The 25,806-nt window shown below is 41.0% G+C and overlaps 2 protein-coding genes across 3 annotated transcripts; both read left to right on the forward strand.

Annotated features, from left to right (window-relative positions):
• Positions 1-157: 157 nt before the first annotated feature.
• ppp1r14bb (protein phosphatase 1, regulatory (inhibitor) subunit 14Bb) lies at positions 158-20,923 on the forward strand. The gene is made up of 4 exons (XM_026328835.1): positions 158-816; positions 17,572-17,655; positions 17,767-17,799; positions 17,908-20,923. The coding sequence occupies exons 1-4, from the start codon at positions 616-618 to the stop codon at positions 17,974-17,976; spliced, it is 387 nt and encodes a 128-aa protein (XP_026184620.1). The 5' UTR covers positions 158-615; the 3' UTR covers positions 17,977-20,923.
• Positions 20,924-21,983: 1,060 nt separating this feature from the next.
• Positions 21,984-25,505, forward strand: brms1 (BRMS1 transcriptional repressor and anoikis regulator). 2 transcript variants are annotated; one of them, XM_026328818.1, is made up of 10 exons: positions 21,984-22,118; positions 23,188-23,406; positions 23,508-23,598; positions 23,724-23,851; positions 24,265-24,344; positions 24,433-24,529; positions 24,613-24,702; positions 24,824-24,888; positions 25,112-25,151; positions 25,234-25,505. In XM_026328818.1, exons 2-10 carry the CDS (start codon positions 23,190-23,192, stop codon positions 25,239-25,241), a joined length of 816 nt encoding a protein of 271 aa, XP_026184603.1. In that variant the 5' UTR covers positions 21,984-22,118; positions 23,188-23,189; the 3' UTR covers positions 25,242-25,505. The 2 variants fall into 2 exon arrangements, with proteins under 2 accessions (XP_026184603.1, XP_026184610.1); XM_026328825.1 differs by having other exon boundaries at positions 25,112-25,145.
• Positions 25,506-25,806: the final 301 nt, after the last annotated feature.

Here is a 25,806-nt window from a genome sequence, read left to right on the forward strand (position 1 = left end):
GAAATATGGTAAAAAGCAGACAGTGGGCTACGGGAAGGGGTCGTAATTAAAGGTTAGGGGATTATTATAGGGAGGGAATGAAAGAAAAAACACGAGGGGAAGGAGTTTGAGTGTTTTTTTTTTTTGGTTTTTTTTTCCTCAGTCGCGCTACGTCGGATGCGCTCGGGTCCACTCAGAGAGCGCGCACGCAGCTCTCGTGGGGACGGAGAGAAAGAGGAGAGACGTGTGATTTGTCTTTGTACTGAGAGAAGAGTTGATGCTCCGCTGCTGCCTTCCCCCTTTATATAAGCAGAGTTTGCACGCTGTAAATAGCTCAGTAAGCCGGCTGCACTTTACGCCTCGCCGTACCCGACGGTCCGCTTTTTTGCAGTGGAAGCGGACGAACAGCGCCGGTGTGAGCCCCCTCGGAGCGAACAAAAGCATCAGGTCCGCCGCTGTCTCTTCGGTGGATTTCAACTCCCACATTCATCAGTCGGGATTTTCGGTGCGGAAAAGGCGAACAGCCGCACGTCCACACTCCGCTTTCCTCCGTCCTTCCCGTCGCCCTCTTTTCACACTTGCACAGCTCCGGGGTGGATTTCTCTTTTCTTTTTTCTCCCCCGAAACCGAGCGACCATGGCTGCTGTAACGAGCCCGGAGACGAGCCCCCAACCCCGGGTATATTTCCAGACGCCGGGCGGCACCACGGAGGAACCGGAGACACCCGTTCGGAAGCAGGGACGCGTTACCGTCAAATACGACCGTAAGGAGCTGAGGAAGAGACTGAACCTGGAGGAGTGGATTATCGACCAGCTAACGGACCTCTACGACTGTGAGGTAAAAGACTGTAACAATAACCGGCCTCGAAACCGATCGAACATATCGATTAGGCGGCTGTGCTAAGTAATAGGGCTCTGCGGTACAGTCTAATAAGTGAGTTTATCAGCTGCGGGGCATGTCTGCGTGTCCGGTCCTAACACAAAGTGTTGAGAAAGAAACATTAATCGGCCCCTTGTCGGTGCTTTTGGCCTAGCCTCGCCTGCTCCACAGCCTTTAGTATCTGGGCCACATGAAGGTAGATAGAAGGCGGATTATTAGGACACAGTGTGAACATTATAAGCAGGAATAGACTCAGCTGGTCAGATATTGAGATCAGATAGACTGATGCATTGTGGTTAAACTTCAGTCCTCCACCTACAGGTTGGCTAAATGTAGCATATGCAGCTTTATAGCCTGGTTATTAAAAAGACAGCCCTCTCTGTTCTGATTGGCTGAAGCTGCTTTAAAACTCACCTGTACATGAATCTAATCTAATATTAATTAGATTAACTAGAATTAGAATATTAACATCAGATTTACTTATTTCACACATGCTGCTTGAAAGCTGTTTAATATATTGGATGCATCAGTTTTCAGTAGTGATAATTTAATAGAAAGATTAAGTGGAAACAGACCTTCTGTCTGGTTGTGTGTTTGGATAAGAGCTAAGCTGAGACCCCTGTTGCATCCCCCATCTTCCTTTTGTCTCTTCTAATTACTTTTAAGGATGAAAGCTGAGAGAGCTACTTTAGTTAGCTCAGGAGACACATGAGGTGATCCTGATGCATAATCTGGGTAGGGGGCCCCGTGAGGGGCGCCTTATAAAGAAATCCCCTCCCACAACCATCAGATAACTTTACGGCCCCTCTGCACTAGCACCATGCGGCCATGCTGACACATGGAGAACCGTGTAGTTATGAAGTAACCGGGCGGCAGCTGTGGTGTAGCTGCTGGCGTCAGTAGTTGGTAAGCCCATGTGGACTCCACTGAGCTGGCATTGACCCACATTCTATTCCTAGTGTGAAGAAAACAACGACTTAACAGGTTTGGAGAAATCCTAGTGGGCCGGCAGAGAAAAGACAGGAGTGCAGGGGGTCATGCTGAACAGGCTTTTTCCACTTGGAAAAAGTTTGTTTTTTGAGTTTATTAGAGTTGAAAAGCAGTAAAGTTTTACTCTGTACTGCCCTGATCATCTCCTACACTTTACATCACCTGATGTACGAGGGGACACCCTCTCTCATACTGTAACTTCACTGGAATATCCCATGAGCTGTGGATCTTAATAACATAGCAGAGATACCACAGAGACACACATGCCAGCGGAGGTGATTAAATGGCCTGGGGAGGATTTTAAAATCAATGTGCATTTGATGGTCTGCCAATAATGGATTAATATGTTAGGCATTAGAGCCGTAAAGAGTCAAAAACGTATGAGAAATGAGCTCAGGAGAAAATCTTTGCAGTGCTCTCCTGTATGATTCTTCTGACGACAGTGAGGAAACTATTTGGAGTAAGAACTGTTTCATTTTTAATCCACTGTGTGCCCCAGGACCCCAGCTATTAATACCAGACAGTGTTCAATTTCAAGAGCGCTCTTTCTCAGTGTAGCTTCAGTCATTCATCCATCTTGCATATCCATCGTTCATTCACAAATCCACTCAGGCCTTCAGTCATGCATGCTTTAATGCACTGATGCTTTACTCTTCGTCTGTTTTTTCAAACTGTGGACACAGGGCACAAAAAAGACCACAAAACCTGCCAAGGGACTCACAGTGGCTGTATCTGTTCTTTCCAGATAGTAAACCCTGAGAATGTGAGTGTTTATTATGGCCAGATCACGAGGATATTTAATAATACTCACTTAAATTGGATATGAATGATTTTTTTCCACATTTTTGTACAGGTCTCTAATGACCGTGCCTATTTTTGGTGTTCACCACGGTAATTCCCTCTTTTCATTGTCCTAATCTCGTCCCTGCCCAGGCTGTTAGACAACAAAGAGATTAATTTACAGTCGGTTCACCGATGGAGACACATTGGGCTCATTTAGACAGGGAAATGTAGAGCACGTGCTACTAAACAGCGTAACTGGAGAGGCAGCTTTAGCCGGTCAGGGAGCAGAGCGAGGACTGGGAGAACCCTGTTCACTGACAAAAGAAAAGGAGCATGTGGTTTGAGTTTTACTCCTTTCTTCTTTCACCTCTCTTGCTTCATGTTTTTTCTTGCCATGCCTCCCCTTTTGTTCCGACATAAACCTTGTTTTCATTTTTGCTTTTCATTATCTATCTATTAGCCTTTACTTTTCTCTCTTTTCTTTTGTCAGTGCATATTTCAGCTATTAATAAAACAGCGCAAAGTTTTGAATTCAAAATAAACTATTTCTCCCTTTCATATAATCCATTTAAACGTGCTACAGGCAGCCATTTCTGACAGCCAGCCTGTCATCCAGTCCTTTAGTCAGCCCATCAGTCAGAGCTGCTATGGGTAATAGTGAGGAGCCGAACCTTAGTATGATTCCATGGCAACGAGGCTTGTTAAATGTTTATGGTGGTTAACCGTGCAGTGGAAAACGGACTGTGTACAAGAAAACTGAATTACGCTGCACAAAAGCCCCTGTATTTTATTTGATTTCAATGCCTGACTATAAATAGAGGCATGAACGCGTTATATTAGCAGAGCCTAGTGAATACCTATGGTTGATGTTAAAGACACACTCCCTGATTGTGTCAGGGTGCCCAGCACAGCAAAGATACCCAACCATTCATTCTTTATTTGCATATTGACTCAACTTAGCATGCTAAGTTTAAAAATATAAGCCATAACTTGCAGGACATGCTGGGATGTGGGAGCGTTATGAGGCACATAACAAAATCAGGGAGTGTTTCATCAAAGAAGAGGTGTTTTTTTAAAAATTGTGTACACTTTCCCTGTTGTTACTGAGCCTAAACTCTATTACCGCCTTTGTATGCAACGTGCTAAGTAGGTTTGAGCTCACTCTAGGGAAACAAAAGTGAGGGATGCGCTCATCAACTTGGCAACACTGCTTCTTGTAAAATGATTAAATTATTCTTACTAAGGTAACTGGAGCTGTTTGTAGGTAGAGATGTGTTTTCTCTGTTTTCTGCTCTTGTTACTGTAGATGAGCAGTAGCTACACAGTTAACAGTGAAGTGAGTGGGCGGGCCAGTCCCCAAACTCCACGATCCTACGTGGCCACACAGACACACACACACACATTCTCACACACACACACACACACACACACACACACACACAGACATATATGAGTGAGAACAGAGGCAGGATTGGTGAGCAAGAATGCAATAAATGGGGGAAGGGAAGAGGAAAAAACTGGAGGGGATGGCAAGAGCAGAAGGAAAATATAGTAGGAGTAGGCAGGGATTTCAGACTGGGAGAACATGTTTTTGTAACATGGGTCCCCTGCTATTACATGATATATACAGTGAGAAAATACAATGACAGTCACAAAAGTTCCCTTTTATAACTGCAGTATCACTCCGCTCAATTCACTCACTGCAAACAGCTGAATAACTGAACTGTATTATTATTTCTCACCTTGATTTGTGTTGTGAAGCAGTAAACTAGTTTATGTCCCAGGTTATGGTCAGAAATCAGAGGGGACTTTTACAGTTCCTTATTGTTTTTATTCTCCAGACCGTGGAGTCGCACTCATTACTCAGGGAGTCCCCTCATGTATCACAAGGCACGCGGCCCAGAAGGCTGTATATGTCATTTAACAACATTTGGCTGTGGTTTGTCAAAAAGTAGAAGCTTTAACCACATTAGTTGTCTAAAAATGAAATTGAGCACCAGACTGACTGTTAACTAACTCCTTAAACACAAACTATGGTGTATAAAAGCCTCCGTTAAATACCAAAGAGTATATCAAAGATAATTGAAATTCTGTATCAGTACTTTTCCACTGAGTCACAGATGAAAAATGTAATTTTGAAATGTTGTCATTATTTTGTTATTAGTCAGCTGATAGATCTTTGTGGTGTGATTAGGAGATTTCCACAATGTCCCAACAACCACTTACCAGTATAAAGATGTACCTAAAATAATCGATAGCGAAAGGGGAAATAGTGCTAACAACAACCAGTGATAAATAAAAACGATCTCTGTGCTTCCTGTTAAAATACAGAACATGTGCAAATCAAGCATTAATGTAAAAGTAAAGACTACCATGCTCAGCCAGAGACAAAAAAAAGGAGAAGTTGGGGTGTATATAACCAAAAAGTCAACATCGTAAGCACAGAGAAGGGTTCACACACCCAAATCAGAACACACATGCAAGTGAAAACATGCCCATAAAAACATATTAGCAGTATTTTACAAACTGCAGTAAGTTCGAAATGTATCACAGAATTACAGGGGGGTAAACACTACTACACAAACACCTCTTGATAAAGAGTCCATGCTCTTGTGGCTCAGTTCTGTTCCTATGAGGAAGTTTTTAAATTGCTTATTCCTTCACAGTGTTGTAGCATTTTCACTTTGAGTGTGTTGTGGTCCTAAACAGCAGATATTTAAAGAAGTGATACAGCCTGATGGGTAAAACCTGGCTGCTGTGTGTCTGTGGAAGTAAAGAAGTGTGAAAGAGGAAGCCTAAGTGACTTCACACAGTAAAAACACACACATGCGCAGAAAACACAGAGAGCGTGCAACATGTGCTTAAACCATACACTTAAAGGTCTGAATACCAATCAGTATTACTCTGTTTCACTCAGTAAGCATAAGAGGGGGACTACAAAGAGTGGTTGTTAGATGTTGGGAGTGAAAGACTCCAGTGTGTCTTTGTAAACACCCCCCACACCACACACACACACACACACACACACACACATTTGTACACAGACGGAGATATCATGTTAATAGGTTACATGTGCGTCTACATGGTGAACACAGGTCTTTTCATGTCTGACTGAGCGTGAGTCAGCATGCACTGTAGTCTGACCCACTGGCTGACCATGTGAGCATTGTCAAGACGCTAAGTGAATAAATCAGCCGACCAGGAGAGGAGGGAAGGTCACCAAGAATCTTGTGAGTAAGTGAGTGGTACAAAGTGAGTGTTTTGGTTGGTGTGCGAGTAAGATCGGAAGGAAGTAAAGAATGCCAAGGGAGAGAAGGCATGGACTAGGAAAGACGGAGATGTGGAGGGACAGAACGAGGGATGTGAGTCATTCAGAGGAATGTTTATGCATGTGGCCACAGGAAGTGAGCGAGAAGGCAGGAGTGGGACAAACACGGCTTGTACGGCTTATTAAAGTACTAATTCTTTTTACTGCTTATCATTTTGGATAAGCTATAATGTTTCTTGCAGTCTGTGTCCTATCAGCCCTGCCCAAAGTGCTAATTACTGCTCTCTTTTATAAATTAAAGCATTTTATAACCGTACATATGCTTTTGATAGTTGGTATTATATAATGGCACACTTGAGGAGGCTTTTTAAAGTAAGTATGGGTATAATGGTTTTGTAGTGAGCCACACAGGCCTGAATTGTTACTACATGTGGCTCCAGGGTGTTGTTGTCTTAATGGTGCTTTTAAGTGGGAGGCAAATACCAGGTTTTGGTGATGCCTGGTTATTGGCCTCCATGTTGAACCATAATTAAAACAATAAAACAAGCAAAGCCAGTGCCTAAATATTTAACAGTCACGACCATACTTGGCAGCAGCTGACCTGGACTCTTGGTTTGGCATCATTATCATCATGAAGTCGCTTTCTAAGCAATGCCAGCTGCTGTCAGGTTGAGCGAGGTAACACAGATCCACCCAGGTCTGGATTCTAGTCCCAGGAGGCGCATTAGAGCAGACACCAGTTGAGCTGCAGGGACACATACAGTATGTTAGTTTGTGGCTTTGTTAACTGGCTCTAATCGTGTTGTGTGTTTATTGTATGCAAATAACAGACTGTACAGAAGCTCTTCACAAAGTCTTCCCTGTTAATGCTTTATATTTAGAGAAGTTGGAACAGTGTTGGGCTTAGGATGTGATTTTTAATATTAAACTGTTGCAGCGTTTAGCAGGTGGTAACAGATGTACGATCAGGTGTGTTTACAGCAACAGACTGTGTTCAGAGCTGCAACACTGCCTGTGACGCCCTGATCAAGAGCCTGCACCGGCTCCATGTTGGCTCCATGTATCCTCCATGATGTCACTGTCCTCCATGAAACTGAACTTAAGCTTTCATGGTATCACAACCTAAAGTGCATCACATGACAGGATTCTGGTGCTATAATGAAAACAGCTTGGGTTAAATTTACTTTGGGAAGTACTGGCTGGATAAAAGATGCGTGGACAGATGGACAGACAGCTGGCAGACAGACAGACAAACAGACTGACACTACCGATGATAGACAACCTGATGAATCAAGTGGAGGAATCAGTCACTTGATTATGATTATTTATATTAAAAAATACAGTCTTGCTTTATCAGTGGTAAATCATATCCTCTTTCTTTATCATCCTGTACATGCAGAAACTCTACTTTGAATTTACATTTAGTTTCTGAGCAGGAAGGAAGAAGTGACTGTATTTGGGCAACGTGAGTGAGAGGAATGATTACAAGTTGCTGATTCATCAGGACGGAAGTCATTCTCACTCACACACTCATGCTGTTAAATGCACAAATGAATCAAGTGTTAATAAGTTATATATTCTGACATTGATGATACCAAGAAAACAGCGAGGTTATGAAATAATTAATACATGTAATGACTTGAATTAAGAAATGGGAGAGGAAGAACAGCAGCTGTAGACAGTAAGGCTTTTATAATGAGGAATAGATACAGGAAAGTGAAAGAAAAGTTGGAAAATAACAGGGCAAAAAAAGTTGAGTTTCTTAGGTTTACTGTTTTAGACCATCTCTGTTTCTCTGTGAACCTCCCACATTGTGAGTTTTTCATCCTGAAGCCGATTGAGTGATTATGGAAACAAATCAAAGCATTAGCATCAGAGGTTGTGTTGATGATTGATCTGCATGAAAGATTTATAATGAAATCCCCTTTGAAATCCACACAGATTATGCCTCAATAATGGCTGAATGAATTAAAAGGCTGCCCAAATAAACATGGAAGTTCCTGTGGATGAAAACTGAATGATCCTGTAGGGTTTCCAAACGCCACTTCTGCCTGAAACTTCCACTACAAAAGAATAAGTCAGACTTGGCAGATGAATCAGCCAGTGTTAGGTGCTCTGGCTGTGTTAGCATTTCTTGCCAAGAGAGACATAATAATCTACTGTGATCCCTGTTTGAAAGCATTTGTGTTTAAATCTGTATGTAATCTCTCCTGTCTCTAATTATAATGGTAATGACGAAGTGTGTTGTGTGTGTGTGTGTGTCTTTTTCCAGGATGTGTATGTTTCTGTGGTTTCTATTATCACTTATTATCCCTTTGTTTTTAATGGTAATTACTAATTCATTGAAAAAGATGGAAAATCAATTTGTTAAAACACCCAGGCTACTTCTTTCCAAATTACCAAACACACCTGCAAAAGTACAGTACAAACACAACCCTCTCACATACACACACACCACACATGTCGATCTCCTTAGATCTGTCCATGCTGCAGAAATAACAGACTCAAGAGGAGAAAGTGGAAAGTGGAGGTGGAGGGTGAAAGTGGGCACTTAAGATACTGTCTGTTTAACGTATTTCAGTCGAGCAATTCTGTAATTAGAGTGGGCTGAAGAGCGATGGATATTCTTTGTGGGCATATTAGAAGGAGAGGCAGAGATTTACAGGAAGAAGCTGGGTTTGCATCCAAGATCTTTTATGCAGATTATAAAAAGCAGCTTCCAAAGGTTAAAGGTTAGCAGCCAAAGGTGATTTGTAGGTAAGGCTCCCAGCTTGCTAGTTGTGTGTTCTTGTCTAACATATTCTACATATATGGTAATGAATATATTCGCCTCTAGCCAGCTGACAAATGCATAGAATTTATTTGTTTGGATTTGTTCCAGAGCAGCAAATGGGCATTGATCTATAGCAGTATGTTGCAGATCTCTGCTGCGAAATTTCCCCCGATGGTTGAATGGATCAGAAAATAGAGTGAACTTGGGCAGCAGCCGTGATGAAGCGCTGCCCTAGAGTAAGTGTGATACAGCGGCAGAGCTCCAGCCCTGTCAGCACTGTGCCGTTGCCAGTACAAGTCTTCCCGGGGCTGGTTGTGACCCCAAGAGACCAGAGAAGTGTCTCCCTGGTGAGGCAATAGCACAGACATGTCCAGTCAACACACAGAAACCAGTGAACCATGCAGCCAGGCCAAACAAGCCGATGTGTGAATCATTCAACCATACAGTGAGTGGCTATGACTGTGGGCAGCTTTTGGGGGAGGGGGTAACGGCTGGATGAAATTCTGCATTTAACTTTGCAAATAGATATTTAACTGTGTTTGTGTGTGTGTGTGTGTGTGTGTGTGTGCGCGCTTTGGTTGGAGTTTCAGAGAGGACAATGAAAGACTGCAGATATTCAGTGTTTCCTCACCAAGCTGCCATTCAAGTATATATATATATATATATATATATATATATATATATATATATATATATATATATATATATATATATATATATATATATATATATATATATATATATATATATATATATATATATATATATATGCACCAGGTTATAGTGAAAATGTAATGTACTACCAAAAACTACTGTGCCTGTATCCTAATTATGGTGATAAATGTTTCCTGGCATCATATGAAGTTGTGTTCTGGAGAATTGGAGCCTGTTTGGTTTGGCTTTCTTTTGCAATAAGCCTGAAACAACCCACATGGCAGTGGGACACAATATCATGCCCACATCACTAGCAGCAGACTCTGGAGGTTCTGCTTCTTTTTACTTTACATGACAGAGCCGTTTGCATTTTATCTGCAGTGAGATAGCAGGGAGGCTGACAGGGCTGCAGAGTCGAAACAGATGGAGGCTCTGGTAGGATGTACTAAGTGAGGGGTATTGTTTTTAATCATTCAGGAACTCGCTGCTTTCACGAGGGGATCATTCATTTATTACTGCCAACTGCACTGAAAGGTGTGAGAATGAAATGAATATATACTGATATGAATTCAATTACACTTTCTAGTCTCTAACCTGTAACAGGCTGTGAAAGAGGCTACTTGAGTTCAGCTGTTTTGCCTGCAGCTCTGTTTTTCATACGACTCAAAACAGAACATCCAACTGATAAGGTGTGCAAATAGAGCTGAAGATCAACAACACACATGTACACACACACAAATAAAATGTGCACAGTCACGCACATCAAATGTTAGCCGCATACTCCAGATTACATTAAGAACACTGTATAGTATTGATTATTGATCGCTGCGGTTTATGGTTTGCGGTGGTGCTTGATGCCATGCGTTCATCACAACAGCCAGTCGCTACTTAGATTAACGGTGCACACACACACAAAATTTTAATGTCACTCTCAGCTCCGTAAGTGTTTCCACTAACTCTGACATACAAATACACACACTCAGCCTGCCACTTCCCACACATGTCATTCAACCTGCCCTCCCCCGTTATCTCCACAGGTCACGTGTCCAGACAGGAAGAAGCTATGGGGCTCTGCTGTTATAACTGCTTAGGCGAACAATGAGAGACTGTTAAAAAGCTGAATTTTCTGGGGTCCCACATTTCAGAAACATGTTATGACACAGAACTGGTGTCAAAAGAAGGGACGTTGACAAAAAATGTAATGGTTGTTATTGTAAGACCTGCAGATTCCTCTTAGAGGGACAGGAGAGAGGTATAAGGGAGATTGAAAACAGCAGGCAATGACAAAATGCATCCCTAATCCCAGCACCCTCTATGACTCTACTGACCCCTCTGTGACTCCCTCTCCCTTATTTTCTCTCTCATTCTCTCATAAATCCTATCTTACCCCTCAGCAAGGTAGCCCAAATGATATAAATTGACCTATTACAGATGCACCGAGGGTGACTTATAAGAGAGCAGCGCAGAGTGGTAATGCCAACCAGAGAGGAAGGGCATCAAAGGGGACATAAAAATAGAGAGACACAGGGAGGACATGACAGGAAGCAGGTTCAAGCCCAGTATTTTTCCATCATCTTCTGTCTGTGTGTGTCTGTTTCTGTGTTAATCAGATGACAGTAGCCCAAATTACCAGAGCAGTAACAAGGATGTCATAATTTCCCACCTTGAAATGGCTTCCAGGCAACGTTTCAGCTTTCATCTGCTATTTGCCCAGTAAGAAGGCCTTTTTAAGTTTCTCATTCTGGAGCATGTTTTCATTTTTATGTCCATGACCATGTACCATACTTGTATATAACCTTAAATTGTGTACTAGGCATGAAAGGTGGAATTCAATAAATCAATCAACTAATTTCACAAAACATTTTTGCTTTTAGGTTCTTTTAGTCCCATGTTTGGTGTTGGCTCTACTCCAGTCTAACATCCTTCCTTGCTCAATCTGTCAGGGTTCATTGGAAACACAGGCCTGCACATGCACACGATGCAAGAGTTTGAAGGTGTGCTTATTGGCTCATCTGTGAGTCTTTATGAGCTGTCGATATTAAAGCCTCTAATCTGCATCTGCAGTTAGGCAAAACATCTTACCATTTCCTTTAGCTTCAGTCACTGGACTCTGAACTCTTGACTAATTAATTCTAAACTAAGATACCAGCTATGACACACTGACAACAGCACTCATCTTTCTTGAGTATAATTGATGCAGGACTGTAAAACTGTTGTGTGTGGACACTATATCAACTCAGTTATAGGGAACAAAACACATATTTGGAGTCTCAGCATCGCCCGTGCTCCCACTGCCTGCAGACTCATATTTTGTACCTGTGTCGTTGTGCCAAGTCAACCAGCCCGGGGTAATAGTCTTAATGGAGCACAGACATAAACACACACTCTCTAATGCATTCACACACACAGTATAAACACAGAATGCGTTCCTGTTTGGACTGACCTCAATAGCCATAGGCCTGGTACACAAAGAACTGAAATGAATAGTGTTGGTGCAGCAGGTCACATGTCAGCCTTCTCTCTCCCCATCTGAATTTGTCAGGTTTCTCCACCAACTGTGCAATGAAATGGGAAATAAAATGTGGAATTAACAAGGAGTAAATAGAGTAGAAAGGAGTGTGGTTCAATTTGCCACACGGGTCAAAACAAACGCACACAGGAGGAAACTAAAGCGAATGGCGACATTGTTCAGTGCCACGTGGCCTGCTTTTCCTACTTCTTCCTGTATTCTTTGTCCTGTCTGCTACGGCCATCACTCCCCTCTGTCTCCAACTTCCTTTCCCCCCTCTTTTCTCCCTATAGTTGCTTTAGCCTTTATAGAACAATGGGCGATGTGCCAACCTGGAGTCGAACTATTTTTATCCTGGTTTGTTACTGAGGCAGTAGGAAAGCAAAAGTGGCTATTCATTATCCATCATCAAGCTTTTGGTAAACCAAAGCCTCTCTATAATTCTTTACATTTTAATTACTTTCTTCTGCACAGCCTCTCATGGGCCCACTTCCTTACACTCACAAATTTACACACACACTCTTACGCAGTTCACATAGATCCTACCACGGGAATCATTGGAATTCATGCTGTGTAATCCTTCCAGGTGGCCCCTATGACCTGCTTACACGTTGAGCTTCTCACACTGATAAGGGATGGGCGTCTGTTCACCTTATCACGCTTAATATGGAGCCTTATTTTCATTTATTTGTCATGTGTGACTGGTAACTCAAGCTAAAATAAAACCTGCTGAAACATGACCAAGTCTTTTAATAAATGAATTCTCAGACCAAACCTCAGAGAAACCCGGACTTTGCTTCACCATCCTTCTTTTTCATCAGTTCCCTTTTCAGAGATACAGTATTTTTGGCCTGTTTTGTTGTAATAGGATGGCACTACCCTACATCTGTGTGTGTGTGTGTGTGTGTTTGTAGCCTATGTTTTTCCAGTCTGAGAGCTGTATCTGGCATTTGATCTGTCCAATCCTGGAGCCACTGCTCAGCCCCCTGTGAGAGAAATTGTACTATGTCCCACACACACACACGCACACACACGTATGCTCCCATACTGTCACATCTCATTGTGCTCTATTCTACAGGCAGCCTCCAGACAGACAGTGTGTCTGAGTGTCTGTTCCTCTCTTATTGGGAGGTGGTGTGTGAATCATATTTGCAAGCCTGTCAGGAAGAGTGTAATTAAATTTAAATACCACAATAAAATCTATTATGTGCCGGTTTACAGTAACGGGTTGTTTCTAAGAAGATGCTGGTTGCTCAGACTGAGGTGTTTAATATTGTGTAATTCAGATTCAACAAAGAAATGGTGCTGATATTTATTCTGAAAACTCACTTGTAGCTTGAGCACCTTGTAACCTATAACTGGGGGACAAGATAAAGGGAAACGCTGAAGTAATAGGTGAATGAATATAACAATTGTGGGGCCCTCGTTTAGATCAGAGTGGGGAAATGATGCAAACTCTCTGCTGTGGCATGGGGCCTGTTCTTGTCAACTGGCTCAGGTAACTCTGGGTTTACTAATATCACATTTGATTGAAAAAGGTTCTTAGGACAACAGACACGACAGGAAGGGAAACTGATATTTGTGGGAAAATTAGGTAATTGTGGCAGCAGAAACGGACTTACAAGAAGGTTAAATATATATAGTATATCTACACATCTAGATTAGAATAGAAAGCTGTCGAAGCACTAGGATAATATTGGCTTAACATTAGTGTGGAAATTAGCCACTGGCAGTCGATATTTTTCCAGTAGTTACATTTTGGTTGTTTCAAAGCCAGTGTAACTGCATTAATGTCTAAAAATGTTTCTACTATTTGACGTAATTATTCTGCAGCTCTTTATTGCTTGTTATTGTGAAGTCTGTACATTTGTCCCTGTCAGGAGAGAAACATGACTCAGTTTTCTAGTGAAATTTTACGACACCTCAAAATTTCAGTTAAACTCATTTAAACAAAGTAAGATGTCTAACCCACTGATTACACCTCATGACAGGCCCCAGAACACACCCCTGTTGAACACCTATGGGAGACTTTGGAGTGGACATGTTTGACACCGTTATCAAAACATCTAATGAAGGAAACTCTGTTAAAAAGCCAAGAAGCAATGAAGCTATTTTGAATAGTAAATTGCGCTGTGATTGCTGTAATATCATGTATCGCACACCAGATGTTTTCTGGATGATTACCCGAAATATTGCCCAGTTAAGCAGCTTGTTTACCTCCACTTCACTCTTGTTCCACACTAAACTGCTTTGATTACAAGCCTGCAGTATGTGCCAATATCTTGTAGCCATCTTTTAGTCCAGATCACATCTGCAGCCAACAGTAAAAGCCCCTCCAGACTCCAGAAGACTTCAGTAAGTCAGTCTGCAGGATTGTTTTGGAAATCCTCCCCAGTGATTCCCGGCTTTCTTTGTGTCTCCTCTCTGAAGCCCGTCTTCCGGCCTTTTTCAACATCCCTCCCTCCTCTCTCCCTCGCCTCATCCTCTCTCTCTCGGTCTACTCTGCTCAGCTGCTCCCTCTTCTCAATATGCTCCTTAACCTTTTACCTTCCTTCCTCTTGGCATTCCCTTCCCCCCTCACAGATTTAACATTCCTCTCAAATCATTTTCAAGTAAGGCATATTTAGAAAGTATCACTTTTGCTTTTCACTACATTGCATAGTACACTGCATTTCTCTTGTACATTCCAGAGATATACAATTAAAATTAAAATACTGCACTGTAAATAAAGTGTGTGTAGTATAGATCAAGGGTCATCAAATAAGGCAAAAATTGTTCTAAATTAGCCCAAAGACAATCAAGACTTTTACATCCATTTGTTTCCTTTGTCCTCTTGTGTTTTCTTCCCTGCTTCTCTGTCAGTCTTTAGTGCATGTAGCAGCACATGGAGCCCACATGTTGTGCAGATTAGTCTTTGTGTCAGACTTCCCAACCTGTGTGTGTGTGTGCTTCAGTAAGTCTACAGTGTAAGCATTTATGTGGTGGACTTGCTCTTATTAAAGCTTTAATTTTGAAATTCTGTAAAAAATAACAGCTTATGTGTATGCGCTTGTGTGAATAAGTGCACTTTTGCTGCTTAAATGTTTTGTGTGCATCAGGCTTTTTTTTTTTTTTTTTTCTTACTGATACAGTATTTCTGTATGATGCAGTGTGTGTGTGTGTTATTGTGCTGACAGTAAGTCGGTCTGTCACCTCAGTCTCTATCTCACACACACAGGCTGTTCTGCTCTGAATTAAATCCTTATATCCTGCTCTTTATACACACACAGTCATGTCTCACTATAGTTGTGAGGACACTCACACACAAAATGCATTCCTTAGACCCTAACCCTAAAACTAAGATGTAACCCTCAAAAATCCAAAATGTTTTTGCAAGGACATTTTGGTCGGTCCTCACAAGGGCAAAATGTAATGGTATCAGAGTAAAACGTGTCAACACAATCATAGAAAGACGTGTACACACATACACATGCAGGCTTCAATATGCTTCATCAAGCTTTGACATTAATGCCCATTTTACAATTCTTTAATCTGCGTGTGTGTGAGGTGTGTGTAACAGAAAGGACGTGTGTGATGCTGAGGGGTTTAGTTAATGTGACACACAAATGTGCACGCGCAGCATGCTGTGCCTGTCTGTCTGTGCGTTTATGAGTCGACTTGTGTGAGTCTGTATGTGTGTGAGGGATGGGGTAGGGGGCAGTTGGGCAGGTGCAGAGACAGCTGGTGTGGGCAACTCTAACCAACGGGGAGGACGAGGGGGAGAGAGAGATTCCTCAAGAATGACATGAATATAGGGTTGCAACTGAGCTGCAAAAGAAGGGGAAATGAGTGTTTGAACTGAAATGTGAGGGTGTGCATGCTGCTGTTATCACCAGTGGTGAACTGCTTTGGTAGTAGGCTACACAACCAGCTAGTGTGTGTAAGTCAGACAAGTGTGCAAGACTGGGAGACTATTAAACCACTTTCTACAGCTTGTAGCAACAGATTAATCAGGATAAATGAGTGATCAGGTAATGAGAGATGGTGTGGTGAGAAGGGGAAAGAAAGAGAAAGAAAGAACCAAAGAGTGAACTTGATTTTAATTATTTAATAATGTTTGCACTCAAACTTTATGTTGCGGGTCAGCTTATCAGGCTCAGGTGATAATTGCTTTACCTAAATTAAAAGTGTGCGTTTTCATTTACTCTAGGTTTTGCTAGTTGAATGACAATTGCAAATCAGTTTTATATGGATAAAGTTATTTTTCCATGAGGTTCTAAAAAATGTAAAATGGTTCTTTGGAACAGATTTCACCCTTTTGAGATTCAGAGCCTATTTTCACTTGAGTTAACAATGTGACACTCAGCACTTTACTTCAATAAGACTTCAACAATGCACTTGGTGTAAATATTCAACAACAAATACTATTTGTACTCATGTCCACAACACGCACTTGGAGCCAATGTAGATATAATGTAGATAAATCATTGTATAAAGCTGTAAATCAAGTATTAAATCTAACTCCATGATACAGTTTAATATCATTTGTTTTCTACCCCAAATATTACCTGGTCCTAAATGAGAGTTCAACATTTTAGGAACTACAATTATTCACGTTCTTTCAGAGAGGTGAAAGAAAAGATCAATACCACACTTATATCTGTATGATAAATATAAAGCCTCACCCAGCCACTGTTTAACCTAGCTTAGCATAAAGACTGGAAACAGCTAGCCTAGCTTAGTCCAGAAATAACAAAACCTGCCAGAACTCACCAAAATCACTAAGTTACATGAAATACACCCATCCATCCATTTTCTACACCCGCTTATTCCTAATCAGGGTCACAGGGATCTGCTGGAGCTTATCCCAGCTCTCTTTGGGTGAAAGGCAGGGGTACACCCTGGACAGGTCACCAGTCAGGAAATATATTGTTTGTCAAATTTGTACAAAACAGTAAAATCACAACTGGTGATTTTTACATTGACTGGGCCAAACTAGCTGTTTGTCCTGGTTTTATGCTGAGTGAAGCTAATAGGCTACAGCCTTATATCTATCATGCATACATGCAGAAAGTGGTGACAATCCAGCTATGAAAATAAGTGTATTTTCTAAAATGTTGAAATGCTCCTTTAATCTTATCACATACTGAACTTTCAGTGATCTGTAGAATAAAACACTTGTAAGAACCTGCAGGTAGTTTTGAATTTAAAGCAAGTTGCTGTCCCAATAAATTAACTTAGAAAGACCGTTGAATTGAAATGCTGTAAATGTTTTGTATTGTCAGCACTGGTGAGCTGAAAAATGACACACTGGCATTGCTTTCTACAAGCAACAGTTTGTCTTTTGTTGTTTTTTTTTTTATGTGACACATTCTTGATCAATACAACACAGAAATCACAGAAGTAACTGGCCGCATAAATGTTTTTCTTTGTCTCCTCTGTTGACTTTCAAAAATGGAGGCGATGGAATAGCACCGCCCTCTGGTGTTCAGAAGTGGACATTCATCAGTGAGTGTACCACGTCATACAGAGACACAAATGCCTGTGATGGTCTATTTACAGACTAGAACATAAGAGTAAGAAAAGAAAAAATGAGGATTTTCTTCAATGTGTCCATGAAAAGAGGGCCACTAACGTGCACACGTGTCTACGCTAAACTTTTCGCAGCTTTGTAATTTATTTTTTCATTTTTTATTCTCTTGAGTTTTGTTTCTTATTGAGCTCTACTTTCTTCTTCTCTTGTTATCTGCGTTACAGGAGGAGGCTATCCCAGAGCTTGAGATAGACGTGGATGAACTGCTGGATATGCCCAGTGACGTTGAACGAGCAGCCAGAGTCAAGGTAGGACACACACGCACACACACACACTGCACGGTTTTCTTAGAGCGCGCAGAGACATATAATATGTATGTACAAAACAAAGAATAACTAAATTCTAACTTTATTTTATAGGACTTGCTGGTTGACTGTTTTAAACCTACTGAGGTAAGAAATTTTCTTCTTCTGTCCTTGTCCCCATGACACTTTATACCCAAATCTATGCACTTGTTCTTTTTTTTTTTCATGTGTTTTGTCCCTCTTGTTGTCTCGTAGGACTTTATCTCAGAGTTGCTCGACAAGATCCGAGGGATGCAGAAGCTCTCCACACCTCAGAAGAAATGATGGCGTCCCTCTTCCTCCCCCCCTTCACCTCAGCCCTCAACTCTCGACTTCATACCACTCCCATCCTTTTATTTTAACGGCGGTTTTCTTCCATTGAAGATCTTCATGAACTATGCTAACTGGATCTTGTTTCCACTTGTCATTAGGCCCTATGTTTTTTTTTGGATCCAGCCCTACAAAACACATTTTTTTATTCTTTATAATAATCATCCTCTGTATTTTTTTAACTTTCTTCTTAAAAACGTTCAGTTAAGAAGGAAAGAGTAAGGCATTCAATACAACCAGATGACAAAAAGTGATTCACTGGTTTTAACCGGCATTCTCCCTTTGTTTGACTTTGCTCCTCTTCCTCATCCAGCTCTTCTACCTCCCACCCTCCCCTGCACTACTCTCCATCTGTCTGAGGAGGAAGAGGAGAGGAGCTGAGATGAGATGAAATGAATCCTATAATTACTGGGAGCGAAGCGGCCGAGAGTGGGAAGAGGAATAAGAGAGAGAGTCGGCAACGGCCAAAAAAGGAGTGGAGGGGTGATTGATGAAGGAGGAGGGGTCGAAGCAGGAGGCAGCCAATCAGCTTGAAGCAGGGCCTAACCATTGCTTATGTCTCTACCAATTATCTTCTTTATTTTGTTATTTGTTTAAACTTGTAAATGATCCAGCTACCAACCATTATTCTTTATTTTGTGATTACGATTGAGGGCATTGGAGTATTCACTTGACTTTTAGTTTTTTAATTAATTCACTTTTTGGGGAGTCAGTACAGTCTTTGACCATTTCCCCTCCTTAATCTGAGGCATTTGCTACAGTGGTGCATTCAAAGACTGTCATTTTTTGTGTGTCTGTTGAAAAATATCATGTTGGGAAGAAACTCTGAACCTCTGACCACAAAGGATACTGTAGGGTATATCTTTAGTGCAGTAAAGAGGCAAATTTGATCCTTGGTATAGTGGTTGAGCCTAAAAAAAGTCACTGGTTGGCTGTGGTGGTTGTATGATCCAACAAATTTTAGACTAAAATCTTTGTTTGAGGTAAAGTAGAAGTAGGTTTTTTTAATATCGGGTGTGCTTGACTAGAGTTCAGAGTTGAATTCAGAGTAGTTTTTTCTTTCCTCAAATATGTAGGGCAGTCTTAAGAGAGGCTGTTTAGAAGCCACTGCTGTCCAGCCTGCACATACATATGTATGTCTGTGTGTTGCTAAATGCTATGTGTGTATGTTGCTACATAATGTACAGCAACATTCATAATAGGAGTGTTTTTTCTGGCCTGTATATTCTGCTGTTCTGTATGACAAATTAGATTTTTAGTATAGGACTGGTTCCTTTTTTTTCTGGTCACACACACACACACTGACAGTCCAACTGGGGGACCCGGAACAATGCTGCCTTGTTTTTTTAAAATCACCCTTCCCTTCTGTTTCCTTTTGCTGTCTTTTTAAAAAAATGGGATAAATAATACTTAGTCCACCACATTGTTTTGTGTTGGCAGATGTCAGTTCACAGTGGTCACACCTACGTGGAAACTCTGAAAATGCCTTTGGAGCCCCATGTTGGTGTGGAGACTTTGTACCGTCCTCTGCCTGTTACTTCAGAGCCACCAATGAGTCGTCTCAGTGGGGGGGACGGAGGAAGGGGTGCCACTGTTTCAAACTGAAGCTGTTCAAATGCATTCACCGTACTTTCCCCCCCCTTTTCTTTCTCTAACTCACACACACCAGCCTCCCCTGGGGCGGAGGGAACGGAAACACATTAGCAAACACAGCTGCCTCTCTCACAGATGTGCACACACACACACACACACACACACACATAATCACCAAGTGTACAGAGAGAAAGAGAGACAGGTCCTTAGCTGTCACAAGAGCTGTGGTTCCCCACTGCAGCTGCCAATCACCTCTAAGAATAAGCCATCTGTTTCTGATCCCGAGCCAATCGGTTCAGAGACCCGAAGCCCATCGGCCAATAGGAGAAGCAGTAACATTTGCTGTGATTCCTGTGACCAATTGTGGACACCTGCAGCGACAGCAGACCTCCACTGTCTCTTTCTCCCTCACAGCCAGAACACACATAAACACTGGTCCATTTTCTTGCTGCTCTGTCATTTCTCCCTGGCATCCCCTCTCTTCTCCTCCCATCCAGTTCTATCCTACCGTCCAGCCTCCCTTTATAGCCTTTCTTCAGTTTCCTTTTTAAAAAAAAAAAAAAACAGATGTTGCCTTAGGTATTATTTATGTTACACAAACCAAATAAACGGGAGACATTCATTTTTAAAACAGTAACACATACTACTAAAAACACGTGTTACTGAGCAGAACTGCGGCACATAGAGAATTTCAGATCTTCTGTCGCTCCTTTTCTTTTGAGAAACAAAATGAGATTTTTTTTTTTAGAAGTGAGTGTTTAATACTTAGGCCTTGATACAGTGACTTTGTTTAGATGAAACAATGTTCTTTACATACTGGTCTGTTTTTATTGTGATCATGACATTTCTTGATGCCAGGCCTTGGATTAACATGTAATTGAACAAAAATCCACTCAGATATATCTTGGTGCGATTACTCTTGCCTTCCTGGTGGTATTTGCAAATCGAGTGCTTTTTTTTTTCTTGAGACATTTTGATTGGTCAGATAGTAACAGGCAAGCTCAGTCAGCATCTGAATCTGAGTGGATTTTCATTTCTAAATCCAGGTTTGGATTATACCTTCTTAGACTGTTACTGAGAAGTCTGTTTTTTACTGTTGGGGAAAATTGCAAAAAATATATAATATATATACTATTGTCATTGTGGCTAAATACAAGAGCTAAACCATGCAGATTGGAGGAGTTATGGTGTTTTTGGACAGTGATTAGATTAAACCAACAAACAAATGTAGCAATATCAACAACAGGTCTTGTTTTTGCCCAATTTTGTTACACTTTTATGCAACTTTAATAAAAACATGTAAAATGGACATGTTTTTTGTGGATTATTAAGGGTTTGTCAGTTCTCTGCTTTACTGATGATTAACTTGTATTAGCTGTAGTTTAACAATGCATTCCTTTTAGATTTTGACATTTATTAACATACAATTTATTCACTTATAGTTTATAATTGGACCTTTATAGATCTTTTATGGAACAGGCTACATTTTATCTTGTTGTAGGTGAAACACAGGTCCAGTTATGACATTAAAAATGGTTTTGTTCCATTAAATGTCACTTTAAACCAGGTCAATTACAAGCATGCATTACATTACGAAATGGAATGACATTATTAATGGTATTACCTCCTCCAGTGTTATTTTCTGCCATGACATGCCAAAATGTCTGCCATGAAAAGGGTCTATTGTCCAAATGATGTGAATTCCACCATTATCCTTTTGATGGCTGCCTAGACAATTTGTAGTACTTTGGTGCCATCTTGAGGTTTTTTCATAGTAAGACAACTACATGTACAGCCTGGTGGGCAAAAAGGAGAGTGGGTGTGTGGTTTATGATTACTGCACTGTTTACTAATCACAGTGGTGAATATAAAACCAGTCATTTTAATAGACAGTCAATTACACAATAACGATGCCAAACATCACTATGTTGACTGCGTTAGAAGTGGAGTTTATAGTATATGAAAGTAGTATATTATATACTACAGTTACAATATGGACCACATTATTACCCCCACTGTCTTTTACAAGGGAAACTGAACATCAAATGTATCAAACATTCGTATATACTCCATATAACAACATATGTTAAAATACATTGTAACTGCAGCGCAATCCCACACAGTACACTATAATAAATGAACAGTTATTGTATAAAACAACTTCTTATACAGTATTTAAAATTTACTGCTATATATTATATTATATTATATTATATTATATTATATTTCGTTTGAAGCAGATTATTGGTTCCTTCTGAGCAACAAAGTGATTTGCGATTGGCTTACGACACCCGCTTTGGCATTTTGATTGGATAGGCGCGGTTTGAGGATACTCGCTCCTATTGGTCAGCCCAGCAGGAGGGCTCGGCGCTGATTGGCTGTCTCTACGGTTTGTAGAGTCCGGCAAAGTGTCGAAGTGAAGACTGAAGTGAAGAGGAAGTTCTTTTAAAATGGAAATACAACAAATCATAGTCTAAGCGTGTGTAGCCGAACACAGGGCGAAGGTGAGACGGCTCTTCTGTTCACTGTCCAGCTCCGTGGAGAGATGGTTGTTTGCAAACAGCGTTGGCTGCCTGCACGGACAGATAATTGTGTTAATCCGTCTGCAGTAGGAAGTCTAGGCTCTCTATGAAGGCACTCTGACACTGCTTCGGCTGTTTCATGGCGCTTTATCGCTTATTGTATCATTTACTATCAAGCGGTAAATACGTGTAGACATGTTTTATCAAGTAACTTGAACAGTGTGAGGAGCAGGCAGTCGTTCTCTCGCTGTGTGCTTTCAGTTGTTAGCTAGGGTTGCACTTGACTTCTCTGCGGCGATTCTGCCGCTGAATTTAAACGAAAATGCAAAGAGTCTCTGTGAATTTACTGAGTATTGTGCGTAAATGTTCCGACAGCTGAACAGGCTTTAGACTCGGTTTTATTTCTTTATTTTACCGCCGTCGAGCTCGTAACGGTAACCATTTTACACCATGACATCACGGAAGCTCCCGCTGGGCAAAGTAGACGAATTGAAAGCGGACTTCCGGTTCAAGAAACAAAAATAAAAGCACTAATAAGGGTGTCAACACATTATGGAACAAAGTACATGTTTATACCCAGTTTATAATTATGTACTGTTTAGCGTTCATTCGCAATATAAATGTGTTATCATTTTAATCATTTTTAAGTTTTTGCTTTCGTCAATTAAATTTTAATTCCCGGCCTCGTACGGGTTTTTCTGTCTGGCTTGACAGAGATACGAGAGCCATAGCTCCAGCTGATGGATTATCAATATAGAGAACTGCAGTTTTACTAGGGCACATTAAAACAGCTAAGTAATGAATGGGCAGAATTAGTAAATATATAGGGAACAGATCAATGCAATGCATCGAAATGGGTCAATTTTTGTTGGTTGGAGTTGGAGGATTTTGTCAAAAACACATCAGAAGCAATGTATTGGAATGGGCAAAACAATTCAAATTAATTAATTTTCAATTCAAGGTACTTCCTTACATTAATCCGAAAGTCACGTAAGAGTTTTATCCCTCATAGACACAGCGTTGTATAATTTTCATACTTTTATGTTTCCAGCTATGCCTCCCCAACCCCCTGTGAGGGAGCCAGAAGAGGAGATGGAGGCAGAAGGAGAGTCACACCCTGAAGCCAACGGAGAAGTGGAGGAGCAGAGAGAGAGTGAAGGAAGAGGAGGTGGGGGAGCAGGGGAGGAAACAATGGAAGAGAGCATGGAGGAGAGGGAAAGTGACTTAGAAGAGAGTGAAGAGGAAGAAGAGGAGGAAGAGGAGAGTTCAGGTAAAATCCCAAGTGCTCTGCTGAATGGATTGTCCTGAAGTATGTAAAAGGAGATCATTTTTAACATCTTCTCTCTCTCTCTCTCTGTGCGCTCTGTGAAGAGATGGACGATGAAGACTGCGAGCGGAGGAGAGGGGAATGTCTGGATGAAATGCTGGATCTGGAAAAACAGTTTCAGGAGCTGAAGGAGAAGTAAGTTGAACCGTGGGAATGGACGGACTCCACACTTTTTCCTTCTGGTGTGATCTGAAGTAATCTCAGTTGCGTGAGGGATAGAAGAAAAAAGAAGGGAGACAGACTTCGTCGTGTGATTGCAGGTTGTTTCGGGAGCGGCTGAACCAGGTGAAAGTGAAGCTGGACGAAGTGTTGACAGGGAAGGCTGGAGAATACAGAGAACCTCTGGATGCATTACAAAACAGCATGCAGATACGCACACAAGTGGCTGGTCAGTATGACAAATTTCCTAAAGTTAATAAAACCCACATACCAGAACATCTATAGCATGTGATATATCTTATTTATTTACTCTCTCAGCCAATATACTCTTAAGATATTTATAAAATTAGATATTTTTATATCTAACTTCTGTCGGGCAAAATTCAATAATCATTTTTCAAGATCAACAAAATGTGGCACCACAGTGTGCCTCTAACAAGGTCAAAAAATTCAGCTCAGATGTGTGATTTACAGTAAATCAATGACAACAACCAAACAGAATGAAATTACCGGTGGTTACAATACATCATTAGTTTGCATGGTATTTGTTTCTGAAAGTAAGTGAGGACATGAAAACCTAAAAACACCCACAGTGACGTCTTTCCTCCAACAATAACATCCTGTCTGACTCTTTATGATCAGGAGTGTACAGAGAGCTGTGTCTGCAGGTGATCAAACACAAGCATGAGTGTGAGGTCCAGGGAGCAAAGCAGCACCTGGAGGTAATGCACGCCATACACATGCTCGCACAAAGGACGTACTACACATGATGAATACAAAACTATATATATGTATGTGCATGTGTTACAGAGTGAGCAGATGTTGCTGTTTGATGCCATGAAGTCAGAGCTACTTGAAAAGATAAGGAGACTTGAGGAGGACAGACAGAATATTGATCTGACATCAGGTAAGCAGTTGTCAGAAGAAATGAAGTCATGTACAGTCTTTAGATAGGTCAAGCAAATCATGTGATATTTGTTTTTATTCCAGAGTGGAGCGATGAGATGAGAAGCAAGAAGTGTAAAAAGAAGAACCTGCTGGGTCGGTCGGAGAGAAAAAATAAAGTCGCTCTTGTTTCAGGTAAAACTTCACTTATTCGTTCATCATCAGCCTATCTCAACATCTAATGCACATTTCAACCTCGCTGCCAGCAGGTTGTTTAAAACATGTTAGTAGAAAACACACCCTTTCTGCCTTGCAGGCCCTTTCATTGTCTACATGTTGAGAGACATCGACATCCTTGAAGACTGGACTGCTATCAAAAAGGTTATAAATCAGTAGCTATGTTTCCATTTTAGCTCCTGATTTTCTCAGTTGCACACTTAAATATCATTTCATGTTTACATTAACTGACATAAAGTTAAAGACCCTACTCAGCTACTATTAATCACAAGAGGCTTCATGATCGTCACTGTATTTTAATTTTTAATCATTTAAAATGTTTATTTTCATAGATGTTTGGTAACTGAGTCTCTGTCTTTGTTTTCAGGCAAAAGCAGCACTGTCACCACTAAAAAAGAAAGGTGAAAGTAAGTCTTAACTTACATACAAATGTAAAGCCAACAGACTGTGAAGATTTCATCTCTAACCTGTTCTCTTTTTATTTTTCAGGGCGGTGATGATAGGACAACCGGACCCAGTGGCAAAAGAAAACCAAACTTAACACACAGACACACACATTCCCAGCTACTTCCACTAACAGTTGTGGTTTTGTCTCAACTGAAACCCAGCAGACTGTTGTCTCTGCACCTTTGACTCCTGCGACCAACCACCTTTGCTTATTTGTTATCTATTGCTATTTAAAACAAGTTCTTAATGATATGACTACCATGTATTTATAGAATGATTTATAATTTTAATTAAAATTTTAATCTTTTGTGGCATGAGGTTTGTGTGTGTTCCTCAGCTTCTCTGCTGAATTGTGTGTATGCATGCAAATACACTTCTGCACAGAAACACACGGAAATCTAAGTTTTCCTAAAAAGGACAAAAATGAATCTTTAGGTATTAGGTATTTTACAATTCAGCAAAGACTGAATTCACACATAGGTCAGAGTCCTGAGTCAAAAATCCAAGACAGTAAAAGCAGCTGGTTTGAAGCTACTAGCAGGGATGTGCATCATATACTGTAGTATGTCAAACACTGCTCCATAGAGTTTAGTCATCAAAAACACAGTAGGGAAT

This window comes from Mastacembelus armatus, chromosome 18 (genome assembly GCF_900324485.2).
Source record: "Mastacembelus armatus chromosome 18, fMasArm1.2, whole genome shotgun sequence".
In the NCBI taxonomy this organism is placed as follows: Eukaryota; Metazoa; Chordata; class Actinopteri; order Synbranchiformes; family Mastacembelidae; genus Mastacembelus; species Mastacembelus armatus.